The sequence below is a fragment of the Heteronotia binoei genome, chromosome 13 (genome assembly GCF_032191835.1).
Source record: "Heteronotia binoei isolate CCM8104 ecotype False Entrance Well chromosome 13, APGP_CSIRO_Hbin_v1, whole genome shotgun sequence".
Taxonomy (NCBI): Eukaryota; Metazoa; Chordata; class Lepidosauria; order Squamata; family Gekkonidae; genus Heteronotia; species Heteronotia binoei.
Genome location: NC_083235.1, coordinates 26,019,795 through 26,033,562, shown reverse-complemented (window position 1 = coordinate 26,033,562; position 13,768 = coordinate 26,019,795). Strand labels below are relative to the sequence as shown.

Below are 13,768 nucleotides of genomic sequence, written 5' to 3'. Positions count from 1 at the left end.
TGGGAATGCAGGATCTCCCTGGATCTGATGTGGGGTAGTGGATCCTTTGCCTTGTAGAAGTCCATTTGCTGTCCATGCATATTTCTAAATGCTACTGTTCCTCTCCTCCAAACTAAACCAGATAAGTGCCGGGCTGTAGAACTTTCACCTGCTTACCCAGAGAAGTGGCCTACACTCAACAGTATCATCATCCAATACCCTTGGGTTTTGTTCAGCTTGTTAGCATAGACATAGTAATATCAAATAGGACAGGTTTCTCTGCTCTGAAGAGACTGTGTCTCAGTGCTGTGCCTCATCATTCTTTCTTTGCAGGAGGAATCTCAGAACCCCACTGGGCACTGCTGTGCTCTCTAAGCCAACCATCCCCATCTTGATGAAATGCTTCCTGGACGATGGTGGCTGGAAGGACTGAACCGTCGTCGGAGCGAGTCCTCCCTGCGCTCCACAAGCTCTGTGATGCTTCAGGCCCTGTATAACTACCAGTACGAGGCTGAGGATGGAAGACGGGTGACCATCGTGGAGGGCGAGCTCTTCCAGCTTCTGCGCAAGACCAATGTGGACTGGTGGCAGGTGCGGCGGCTCAGTCAGCCCAAGCAGAGGAGGCCCATCTTTGTGCCTGCCACCTACGTAGCTGAACTGCCTCCTGGCACAAGGGTGGCCAGGCAGCCAAACGTTACCTCACATCTTCGTATTGGTATGGAACAGGGTGATGGCACAGGTGAGTTTTGTGGGGAACAGACAAATAAGGGCCCCCACAGTGACACTTCTCCTATGGAGGGGCACTGTATTGCCAGCGTAGTGTAGTGGTTAAGAACTGTGGACTCTCGTCTGGAGAACTGGATTTGATTCCTCACTCCTTCACAAGAACTTAGCTGGGTGACCTTGGGCCAGTCACCAGTTCTCTCTGAACTCTCTCAGCCCCACCTACCTCATAAGCAGTGTTCCCTCTAAGGTGAGTTAGTGTGAGCTAGCTCACCATTTTTTAGCCTCCAGCTCACACATTTTTGTCTTAGCTCAGAAAGGATGACTCCAGAGCAAATTCATTTATGCAGGAGCTCACAACTTTAATGCCAGTAGCTCACAAAGTAGAATTTTTGCTCGCAAGACTCTGCAGCTTAGAGGGAACATTGCTCACAAGGTATCTGTTGTGGGGAGAGGAAGGGAAGGAGATTGTTAGTGGCTTTGAGATTCTCTGAAAGTAGATAAAAGCAAGAACTGAATGGGGTCCCTATTTAATTTATTGAGATATTTATGCCCTGCTTTTCTCCTCAGTTGAGGTCCCAGTGTGCCTTAAAACATTGTTCTCCCCTGTCCCATTTTTCCTTGCAACAACAAATGTGTGAGGTATGTTAGGATAAGAGAAAGTGAGTGGCCTGTGGTCACTCAGTGAGAAGACAAAGAGATTGGATTTATACCCCACCCTTTGCTTGGAGTCTCAGAGCAGCCTACAATTTCCTTTCCCTCCCCACAAGCCAAAACGGATTCCCTGGCTGCAATTATGCACGCTAAATAATGCACTTTCACTTTCAGTGTACTTTCCAACTAGGTTTTACTGTCTGAATGGCAAAATCCAGTTGGAAAGTGCACTGAAAGTGGATTGAAAGTGCATTATTCAGCATGTGTGATCGCAGCCCCTGTGAGGTAGGTGGGCTGAGAGAGCTCTGAGAGAACTGTGACTGACCCAAAGTTACACCAGCAGCTGCACATGAAGGAGTGGTGAATCAAATCCTAGATTAGAGCTTGCCACTTTTAACCACCAAACTGGCTCTCTTGGGACTGAGCTTCCAAGGCAGAGTGGCAATTTGAGCCTGGGTCTCCCACATCCTTTTAGAAGGATATAGACAAGCTGGAATGGGTCCAGAGGAGGGCGACAAAGATGGTGAGGGGTCTGGAGACCAAGTGCTATGAAGAAAGGTTGAAGGAGTTGGGCATGTTTAACCTGGAGAGGAGGCACCTGAGAGGTGACATGATCACCATCTTCAAGTACTTGAAGGGCTGTCATATTGAGGATGGAATGGAATTGTTTTCTGTGGCCCCAGAAGGTAGGACCAGAACCAGTGGGTTGAAATCAAATCAAAAGAGTTTCCGACTCAACATTAGGAAGAATTTCCTGACCATTAGAGTGGGTCCTTGGTGGAACAGGCTTCCTCAGGAGGTGGTGGGCTCACCTTCCTTGGAAGTTTTTAAACAGAAGCTAGATGGCCATCTGGCAGCAATGAAGATCCTGTGAATTTAGGGGGAGGTATTTGTGAGTTTCCTGCATTGTGCAGAGGGTTGGACTAGATAACCCTGGAGATCCTTTCCAACTCCATGATTCTATGATCCTACTCTGGCACTCTAAGCCTCTATACTACACTGACTCAAGACATAGACAGCTCTCAAGTGGATAACGTGTACATTGGCAATATTGGTCTTGTCTGTTTGCACTATGATGTCTAGGATATATTGTAGGTCCTGGTTAGAACATTAACTGGTCTGTCCCTTCAGGGAATTACTCTGCCGGAGAGGGTGCTGAGACTCAGGTAGCCAGGACTGACAGACAGCAGGCTACAGATACAAATTCCAGGAGGGGCTTGGTGGACCCATCAAACTAGGAAATACATTTGTTTTCTTTATAGATATACTTCAGTGGCGACCCAAAGCTGCTTTCATCATTCCTGTTCCCCTTCCTATTATCCCCACAACAGCTTTGTGAGGGAGGTGATGCTGAGAGTTTGTGACTGGCCCAAGTTCACCCAAGAAACTTTAATGGCAAAGCTGGGTCTCTGTAGATTGATGAGAAACTTAAAGAGAAGCTTTAGAGGTGGCCAAAGGGGAAACAGTAAGAGCCCCGTGGCACAGAGTGGTAAAGCTGCAGTGCTGCAGTCCTAACTTCTGCCCATGACCTGAGTTTGATCCGCAGCAGAAGCTGGGTTTTCAGGTAGCCGGCTCGAGGTTGACTCAGCCTTCCATCCTTCCGAAGTCAGTAAAATGAGTACCCAGCTTGCTGAGGGGAAAGTGTAGATGACTGGGGAAGGCAATGGCAAACCACTCCATAAAAAGTCTGCCATGAAAACGTCATGATGTGACATCACCCCAGAGTCGGAAATGACTGGTGCTTGCACAGGGGACTGTTTTTCCTTTAAAGGGAAAACATGTTTATAAAATTATGTGCAAGTGGATAGAGGGAGTTGCTTCTCCCATTCCCAAAATACTGAGATTGAGGGTATCCGATGAAATTGTTAGGAAATAGATTCAGAACAGACCAAAGGAAATACCGGTTTACTCAACGAATAATTAAACTAGGGGATTCACTGCCAGGGAAGGTAGTGAATTCCCTGGACATGCACATAGACAGCTTTGAAAGGGGGTTAGACGAATTCACGATCTATCAGTTGCTACTAGATGTAGTGACTGAAGGGAGCTTCCATATACAGAGACAGCAAACCTCTGAATACCAGTCTTGGGAGGCAACGGTGGGCCTTGGCCTCTATACCCTGTTAGTTTGACCACCATAGCAACTGGCAGGCTGCTGCAGGAAACAGTATGCTGGACTAGGTGGACCAGTGGTCTGATCCGGCAGGGCTTTTCTTAGGTTTTTAAGATTTGTCTGGGGATTCCTGTCAGCTCTCAGCAGCCCTGCCAGAACCTGAAGGTGGGACATTTAGTATATAACACCATTCCCTAGTTGTGCTGGCCCCACAGCACTGTAGCAACCTTCAACAGATTGCTTTTGACACTAACATTCACCCTTTCTCTACCTTCCAGTACGTTTGGAAATGCTCTCCTGTTCTCTGGAGGACCTGTACATGCCCCCTCATCCTAAAATGGGCCTGGTGTCCAGCCACAGCCTTAGTCTACCAGTCATGGGATCCTGTCCCAGGTCCGTTGGCAAGAGTCTCAGCATAAGTGACTTATCCCAAACAATCAGTACAGATGTGGGACAAGTGGGCGAGAGCCAGGGGCAAAGGTCTTCAGAAAAGAGGTTGGCAAAGGTAAGAGTCTCCAAGGGGTAAGAGCCTATAATATAGTGGGTTCTATGGATCAATGAGGCGAGGTGGTAGTGAAACATCAGCTCTTTATTGATTACATAGTAAGGCTAAGCATAAGACTGCTGAACTGGGCCCACAGGGCCAACTATATACACACCCGTGTTCCTGTGCAAGCGTTTGATTGGTCCATTCAAGCCAGTAGGGGGCCTGTGATTGGAGCAGGGCGGCAGGGTTTTGGATTCTGTTGCCCATCGTTCCCAAGTCCCCAAGCTCCGGCCGTTTGACTCCAGTGAGCCAGGCAGGAACACGCATTCATTTCTCACTTGAATCCGCATACAGTACATCCCTCCCCTCCTAGTTCACAAGCCCTGACATACATAGTCTTTTAGGTAAGCCGGCTTGCGGTGCTCCCTTGTTGGCCGCCTGGGTGCCGGAGAGGGTGGCAGTGTGGCGGCTGCTTCGGGCGCGGTGGATGGAAGGGCCGGGGATGCGAAAGCTTCTGTTGGTGATTCCAGGCTCCCGGCTCCAGTGGAAGGTCGGGGGTCAGAATCGCAGCAGCAGCCGGTCCAGGGGCTGTCAGAGCCAGAACCGCCGGTGGGTCCCGCGGCCCGCTGACTTCCTCGACCTCGTCCCCAGGCGCCTCCCGTGACCTCAGTTGGTCCACATACGTTACAGAGCTCTTCTTATCTCAAGTAGTTTTGGATTACTGTAAATGTATTGTGAGAATGGGCTGTACCAACTGCAGGTATTGCGAGGTGCCATTCCAAATGCACCTATGTAAAATAACAGCAACAATATAACACTCCTTCAGGACAGCACAATCTAGCTAGTGCATTGCTGTGCTAGGTTTCCGTTAGCAAGAAGACTTTAAAAACAAACATAGGCCACTTTTTAAAAAGTGATTATCTGAACTTGTATGGTTCTTTCTACCATCTCAGGCATCTACTACTTCTTTTCCAAAACATTAATGTTTTATAGCAAAGTTAGTATCCTTTCAGGCCATCAAAGTTTTATTCAAAGTATGAACTTTCATGTGTACACACCTCAAATGAAACTTCGTTGGTCTGAAAGGTGCCCCTGGACTCTAACTTCATTCTGTTGCTTCAGACCAACATGGCTACCCACCTGGATCTATATGCATGTTTTATGTGTAGACCAGGCTGCTCATCAAGTCCAGCATTCTGTCTCTCCAACAGCATCTCGCCATGGGAGCTCATGTACCGTTGCCAGCTCTAGATTGGGGAATACCTGGATATTTGGGGTATGGAGCCTGAGGAGGGCAGGGTTTGGTGAAGGGAGGAACTTCAGTAGGGTATAATGCCATACTGTCCACCTTCTAAAGCAGCCATTTTCTCCAGATGAACTATTCTCTATCCCCTGGAGATCAGTTGTAATCCCAGGAGATCTCCAGCCACCGGCTGGAGGTTGGCAACTCTAGAGCTGATGGGGAGGCTGAAGCCCTCCCCGTGGTCACTTGTTCCCAGTCCCAAACACTCGGAGGTATTTCTGCCTCTGATCATGGAGGTTCATTGAGATTAATGTACAGACTTCTCGTCCAGGAAATTGCCTTAACTTGTTTTAGGTGGGGGAGTTCTGTGCTTAGAAATCCTTGAATGTCATTGGACTCTAAACAGTGGCTGTGGGGAAGGGGCAGCATGGGATCAGAGCTGGGGAAGGGGGGGAGGTTAACTCTTTCCTGGCTGCACCCTGCTCAAAAATGCTCCCCCTCCCCCTTTTCTTAAAAAAAAATCACCCACACGCAATCTTTTTGACTCATCAGGGAATAAAGCAGCCCCCCCACCGGGGGGGGGGGTATTTTCAAGAGGGGAAATGGCTCAGGAAAGAGTTTACCCCTGCCCTACAGCATGAGCCTCTCCGCCCTGCAGTTTTTTCACCTGGGGTTTGATGGCAGAACATGCATATTAGCCCTCAACCAGCAGTCATCTTGTGGCAGCTAATTCCATAATCACCTATTATGTGAGGAAATACATTGTTTCATCTGTCCTGAATGTTCTGCAAGATTTTTTGAGGGTATGAGTGTTTGAGAGTCAAAGCGCTCCCCTTGTCAGAACTTTGCCTTTTGAAAGCTCATATCCCCCCCAGAATCTCATTAGTATCTGAGGTGTGACAGGACTGATTCCTAGCTGTTACGCTGCCATCCTCTGAAACTGTCCTTTGTAGACTGACCACGGTAGGGTTGCCAGGTCCGACTCGGGAAATATCTTGGGACTTTGGGGGTGGAGCCAGGAGGCTTTGGGGGTGGGGCCCCAAACCCCACCCTCCAAGGTTGTGACTGGCATGACTGAACTTCAAAAGGAGTTCTGGCCATCACATTTAAAGGGGCTGTGTTCCTTTTAAATCCTTCCATTGGAAATATTGGAGGATGGGGGCACCTTCTTTTGGAGTTCATAGAATTGGACCCCCTGATCCAATCTTTTTGAAACTTGGAAAGGGGGGGGAGTTGAGAAGAGGCACCAGATGCTATGCCGAAAATCTGGTGCCTATACCTAACCCCCCCCGCTCCTCTCAAGAGCCTCAGATACCCATAGATTGATTCTCCATTATACCCTATGGGAATTGGTCTCCAAAGGGTATAATGGAGTGCCCAGCAGATATTTCCTCCCCCCAGCTTTCTGATGACCTTGAAGCAGGGAGGGGCCTCCAAACCAGGGGATCCCCATCCCACAACAGGACACTGGCAACCCTAAGAGGGGATGGCAATGACAGAGTGGTTAGGGTGGACTCGGGTAGGGTAATGGATAGGGTAGGGTTGCCGACTTTGGCTCAGGAAATTCTTGGAGATTTGGGGGTGCAACCTGTGGAGGGTGGGTTTTGGGGAGGAGAGGGACCTCAGCAGGTTATAATGCCATAGAATTCCCACCCCTCCAAGCTGCCATTTTCTTCAGGGGAACAGATTTCTGTATTCTACGGTTCTGTAGTCTGGAGATCAGTTGTAATTCCAAGAGATCCGCAGAGCCCCCTTGGAGGTTGACAACACTAAGTTAGGGTAACAAAATGAGCAGAAAGATTCAGGTTCTAGTCCTTGAGTCACAATACCTTGAGAGTCTAACCTGCAAGGCTGTTGTGGGGATAAAATGGGTGATGGGGGATGGAAGAACCTTGTAGCTGGTCCTGCCCTTCTAAGAAGAAAGGTGAGAAAGGTGCAAAAATATTTAGATACATTTACTAGGGGAGAAAGTTGCTTAGCCTTTCCCTTTTTTGTTTTGCTTTTGGAAAAAAAATTGAAAGAGGCCTAGCAGTGAAAGAGGCAGTTTTCAACACAAGGAGCTTGTAAGACAAAAAATAAACCTCTAGTTGGGGAGGAGAAACTTGGTTGGGGGGAGTGATAGGGTTGCCAGGTTGGGAAATATCTGGAGAATTTGGGGGTGGAGCCGGGAGAGAGGGGAGCTTGAGAAAGGGAGGGGCTTCAGCATGCTACAGTGCCAAAGACTCCACCCTTTAAGGCAGCCATTTTCTCCAGGGGAGCTGATCTCCACCAGCAGGAGATCAGTTGTGAAAGTGGGAGATTCCCTGGCCCCATCTGAGGCTGGCAACTCTAGCGGGTGAAAGTGCAGTCTTCAGCAGAATTACTTCAGCAGAACAATTCCAAGGGTCCAACTGGAGTCACGCCGCTGCTTAGAACGGCGCTGTTCTGCTCTCATGGCATCTTCTGGGTCCACAGAATGGGCTGAAGAGCGAAGGGGGCGGGTTTCTCCTCAGGTTCATGTGGGACTCCGGGGTGTTCACATTCTAGCAAGCGTTCTTCCGCACCACTTCCCTTTTTGCTCTTTCCCTGATTGGAAGGCGGCGGGAGGCCACGTTCACCCACAGGATGTGGGCAAGCCTGAAGGAGGGCCTGTCACTTCTCAGGGTGTGCCTCTTTGCTCCACAGCTGACACAGCCCCAGCTGCAGGCTGTAAGTATTAGCTGAGGAGGGTCCTCGAGGGAGGGCATCAGCCAGGCCCAGAGGCTTGAGATAGGAGAGGGGCAGAGGGCAGGTTAGATGGGGATACGGGGCAGGGGGAAAGTGAGGGACAGGAGGCTCTCCGGACTGTGGGAAATCATGACAAACTCCAGCAGTGAGGCTAGGGTGGTTCTCCCCCCCCCCCACTTCCTCCAGAGCTTGAGCAATGGGTGACAGCCTTAAAACGGAATAAGGGCTGTGTGTCCGGTTGAGGGTTTGGCAGGACTGGACTGGGAAGCCAAGGCTAGGAAGGATTTGTTGGAGACTGACAGAACTGCAGAGGGCCCATGTGGACCCTGGTAGACTTCAGTGCGTAGGACCACTTTTAGGCTTAGCATGAGTGGAGCTTGTGTGGTGCACAGAACTGAGCTTTGGCTAGCTGGTCTTCCTTCAAAGAGCTCAGGGTGGCATAGATGGGAATGCCTGATGTTTTACCCTCAGAATTACCCTTTGAGTTGCTCAGGCTGAGGGAAGGACGGGTCTAAGGTCATTCATTCCCCTTCATGGTTCAGCCCAACTCTCCCCAGTCCAAGTCTGATGTTCTAACTAGTTCCAGCATCCTATACCAGCCTTGGCTTCTCTCATCTTTGATTCCCAGCTTCCCTGGGATAGCTAGCTACAGGTAGGGTTGCCAATCCCCAGGTGGGGGCAGGGGATCCCCCGGTTTGGAGGCCCTCCCCCCACTTCAGGATCATCAGAAAGTGGGGGGAGGGGAGGGAAATGTCTGCTGGGAACTTTATTATTCCCTATGGAGACTTATTCCCATAGAAAATAATGGAGAATTGATCCGCCAGTATCTGGGACTGGGGGGGGGCTGGTTTTTGAGGGAGAGGCACCAAATTTTTGCTATAGCATCCAAAACCTCCCCCCAAAATACCCCCCCAAGTTTCAAAAAGATTGGACCAGGGGGTCCAATTCTATGAGCCCCCAAAGTAGGTGCCCCTATCCATTATTTCCTATGGAAGGATTAAAAAGGTGTGCAGTCCCTTTAAATGTGATGGCCAGAACTCCCTTTGGAGTTCAATTATGCTTGCCACACTCTTGCTCCTCGCTCCACCCCCAAAGTCTCCTGACTCCACCCCCAAAGTCCCCAGATATTTCTTGAATTGGACTTGGCAACCCTAGCTACAGGTGATCAAAAAAAGAAGACTTAGATCTTCAGAAGCAAGGATGAAAGGGGACAATATTTGCATATGTTAATTTACAGTAACGTAAGTGAATGTGCACAGAATTGTTAAGAATGAAATAGCTGTGCAATTCACTATAGTGCTAGTTCTCTCTGGTGCAGCAGGAAGAACTCAGTTCCTTGAGCGCCAGCCTGTCAATTGAATATTTCCAAAAACTTCTTTAGGCAAAAAAATCAGCTATTTTTTATTGGACAGAAGCAGAACCCAGAGACCTTCCTTCCTTCCTTCCTTCCTTCCTTCCTTCCTTCCTTCCTTCCTTCCTTCCTTCCTTCCTTCCTTCCTTCCTTCCTTCCTTCCTTCCTTCCTTCCTTCCTTCCTTCCTTCCTTCCTTCCTTCCTTCCTTCCCTCTTTCCCTCCTTCCTTCCCTCCTTTCCTCCCTCCCTCCCTCCCTCCCTCCCTCCCTCCCTCCCTCCCTCCCTCCCTCCCATGCTTCTTCCAGAGAGGACAGGGGATGCTCTGTTTTTATACCAGTCCTGCAAGACAGGTTAGGCTGAGAGAGTATTCTTCCCAATGCCCAGCTTCACAGCAGGGTCTGAGCCCAGATCTTCCTCATGCAACCAGCATTCCCTATGTCTTGTTAGGCTAATGTTTCTGTCCTGTGTCACCCCATGGTCTTTCACAGCTGTTTCTCCTATACTGCATTTCTTTTGTAATTACTACATTAGCAAGTCTGACCCATTCCTGGTTTTTTTCTCCGGCACTCCCATTGCCTCCAACTGTCGCTCATATGTGACCTCTTTTCTCAGCATGCATAATAGATGGCTGGTGTATGAACAGTGCGTCTTGACACATTTCTCCAGTGGGAACTTCTCTCATTGGTACTATCCCAGTCTCTTGCATTGATACTTAAAGGGAATGGTCCCCCAGCAATACATTATATCAATATCCAAACATCTGTACTTGGGTAGATCTTGCCACATCCTTAGTAGCCTCCTTCCATCTTAAGCAGCTTTTTCTCCAACGGAAGACCCACTTTAGTTAAAGAATGATTCCTAAGACTGGATAGATGATAGATAGATAGATAGATAGATAGATAGATAGATAGATAGATAGATAGATAGATAGATAGATAGATAGATAGATAGATAGATAGATAGATAGATAGATAGATGGGGGAGGAGTGAGGGAGGGAAAGGTGGAAAGAAAACAACTTCAACTTTAAATGCATTCTCCAAGCCTCTGGTTGGCTTGGCTTGGAGAAGTGATTTAGAAACAAATGCCTTCTCCAAGCTGGCTGATGAGTTGGTGGGGGCTTTAAGAGCCACACAATATGTGTGAAAGAGCCACGTTTGGCTCCTGAGCCACAGTTTGGCCACCCCTGAGCTAGGTTGTTCAGCCACCTGAATTGGGCCGGACAACTCCTGCTCGGCCCACTTGCTTCAGTGTAAGGTTAAGTTGTGCCAGTGCAGTGAACCAGATTGCACTGTAATAATGTAATGACAGTGGGGGTGGCAACCCTCTTGCCCAGGCTGCAGGAGTGGGCTGTGCATAATCATCTATGATATCTTCTAAGCCCGTAGTGCCTGTGGATACAGGGCACCTGCCAACATCTTTCCTGGCACCCACCAGGTGTTTTTGGAAAGTGGGTGGGGCCAGGTGGGGTTTTTGCCCAACAGGTTTTCTGACTGGCCATTGAATATTTGATTGGCTGTGCAGTGTTTTTTTTTTTTAATTGGAGGGTTATTCCGGGGTGTTACTAGCAGTGCCAGATTAAACCCTGTGGAGGCCTCTAGGCAGTGAAAATCTCAGGGGCTCCCTCACAAATTATCTCAGAGTTGGAGCTCCCCCACCACTACCCATGGCCCCCGCTGCAACCTGCAGGCACCTTCTCAAAAGCCCCTTTGACAAAGCTGCAGAGGAGAAGCAGAGAGAGGCAAACTTGGCAATGATGCCAGCAGCAGCTGCACCAGCCAAGCTGGGCAAAGAGTGGCTCAGTCGCTGGCTGCGCGTGCAGGCTGTGAGGGGGGAAATGGGGGGGAGCCAGCCTGGGGCCCCAAAGGCATGGGGGCCCATAGGCCCATGTCTACTTGGCCTAATTGTTGATCTGGCCCTGGTCCCCAGCACAATGATGTCAGCTGGAGGTGACATCATCATATCAGGGACATTGTGTGGTGATGCTGTGGTTTGAGGGCAAAACTCTATGGTAAAACTGGCTTCAAACCATTGGGCGTTTTCGCACTCACCTTCAGCCGGCGCGACCCCCCTCTTCACCGCGCAGGATCTGCGCGGATTTCGCACTAAACGCCGTGGAGCAGCCGGAAGAGCCGGAAACTCCCGGCGCAAAAGCCGCGCAAATGGAAACTGCTTTTTGGCGGTTTCCGTTTGCGCCGCAAAAGCGCCGGGAGTTTCCGGCTCTTCCGGCTGCTCCGCGGCGTTTAGTGCAAAATCCGCGCAGATCCTGCGCGGTGAAGAGGGGGGTCGCGCCGGCTGAAGGTGAGTGCGAAAACGCCCATAGAGTTTTTGTCCTCAAACCAGAGTCTCGCTGTGTGATGATTGCGTTGCAGATGTCACACAGTGACATCACAGCTTGGGGGTGGGGTGTCCCCCACTGGCCAGCTGGTCGGCGGGGGCAAAAGCCCCCAAAACCAGGGGAACCCTGACCCAGACCTGGGGACTGGCAACCTTAGGCTGCACCTACCGCGTTCTGTCAGAATTCCCAAAGTACCCACAGAATAAAAGAAGTTGGGAACTCGTGTTCTAAGTGATAGGGAGATGACTGAAGTGAAAGTATTCCACCTTTCCAGGAACTGCCTTGGAGTTTTTGATCAGGAGCTGCTCTCTCTCTTATGACCTTGTGAAAAGCACAGCGGGTTTTTTTTCTGCTAGATGTTGGATGTCTCCCGCTGTGGAAACCCTCCCAGCGTATTGCAACCTGGACGAGATGAAAGAGCTAGCCTCAGTGCGCCCCCAGCCCTCATAGTCCCTTGCCTCGAGTCCTCACAGCCCTGGGAGCTCCAGATTGATTCCTGCTTGCAGCACGGTTACTTTTTTAAGCCGGCGACGGGTGAGAAATCGTAGAAGCCGCCACAGAGGAACAACCGGGAAATGGTGAGGCTAGTGCTGTTGTGTGTGAGCGTTAGCAAGGGGCCCTTTCTTCTCGTCGCTTGGAGCAATTAGCCCACCATTGCAATCAAAACAGCAGGATGGTAAGCCTGTTGTCATCTGGCTCCTATCATGATTGTTTGATCAGAAGGCACTCGGCTACTAGCAGGGGGTGGGGGTGGGTAGGGTCGACTGGAGATTTGGGGTTGGAGCCAGGGAAGGACAGGGACCTCTTGTGGGGTCAGTGGGGTGGAGTCCACCCTCCAAAGCAGCCATTTTCTCCAGGAGGACTGATCTCTCTAATCCGAGGGATCCCCAGGCCCCACCTGGAGGATGGCATCCCTAACTAGCAATGCAGCTTACAGAGACACTGCCAGTCCTGTTCCCATATTCCTGTGAGTGCATGTCCATCCTTGCATACATCTGTTTGTAAGAAAGAGCCAATATGTGCAGGGCAGGCCCTGCCACTAGGCAAACTAGGCAATTTAGGGAGCCGGTAGGCTTCCCAACCCTCCTGCCCTGGCGGGGGACCCCAGGATTTCCACCCTCTTCCCCCACTCCCCAAAAAAAGGGAAGCGGGAGGAGGGGGGGGGAAACGGCGCCGGGGAGCATGGCGAGCCGCCCCATCCCGGAGTGGGCAAGGCCGCGCGCTGTTGCCGCCCCCTCCCCCTCCCTGCCCACCGCAGCTGCTCCTCCGAGATGGGCCCAGGCTGAGCCCATCTCGGAGGAGCAGCCAAGAGGCGGCAGCAGCACAGGCAAAACCAGAGAAGGGAAGGGCGGAGGCAGGCCAGGAGCATGGCGAGCCGTGAATCCGGGCCCTTCTAGGACCTGGACTTCCGGCTCGCCACGCCCCCGGCCCGCCTCCACCCCCCCCTCTGATTCCACCCCAGAGGCGGAGCGGAGCGGGCGAGGCCGCCGCGCCGCTGCCGCCCCCACCCCACCGCAGCTGCTCCTTCGAGATGGGCTCAGCCTGAGCCCATCTCGGAGGAGCAGCCACGGCGAGCGGAGAAGAGGCGGCAGCTGCGCAGCGGCGTCGCCCATTCCGAGACGGGGTGGCTCGCCACGCTCCCCGGCGCCGTTCCCCCCTCCCCCCTAGCTCCACCCCAGTGTCTCCTGGCTCCACCCCCAAAGTCTCCTGGCTCCACCCCAAAGTCCCCAGATATTTCTGGGATTGAACTTGGCAACCCTAGGAGCCGGCCTTCCGGGGGAGCCAAATTGGGCACCCTGCCATGGGACTCGGTGAAGTTATCAGTGGGGGTGGGGAGCAGGGCTGGTGCTAGGCTTTCTGGTGCCCTAGGCGAATCACCTACTAGTGCCCCCCCCATTATTAAAAAATATAGGAAAAATGAAGAGCACAAAACTTGAAACTTTTCACATAATTTAATTTACTGATTTTTAATTTTAATTTTTTTTAAAAAATATGATGTTATTTAAAAATTGCAAGAATAAGTGCTTGCCGGCCAAGTCAGGAAGGAGGGTGGTGGGATAGGATGAGGTGGGAGAGGGGGGTGGCTTGGCTTTGTTGAGGGCAGCTTGGTGATGGGAGAAGACAAGGTGACAGTAGTCAGGAACCAGAGTAATGTGTCTGGGAGGGGGACTCAGTG

General features: G+C 50.9%; 1 protein-coding gene across 1 annotated transcript in view; it reads left to right on the top strand.

Moving 5' to 3' along the window:
* The first annotated feature begins 317 nt into the window (after window positions 1-317).
* The window catches only part of ARHGAP9 (Rho GTPase activating protein 9), a 37,433-nt gene continuing 23,982 nt past the window's right edge, over window positions 318-13,768 (top strand). Inside the window, exons 1-2 of the mRNA XM_060253312.1 lie at window positions 318-718; window positions 3,748-3,980. Coding sequence (XP_060109295.1) covers window positions 379-718; window positions 3,748-3,980 — 573 coding nt within the window. The 5' untranslated portion in view covers window positions 318-378. The remainder of the gene's footprint in view (window positions 719-3,747; window positions 3,981-13,768) is intronic.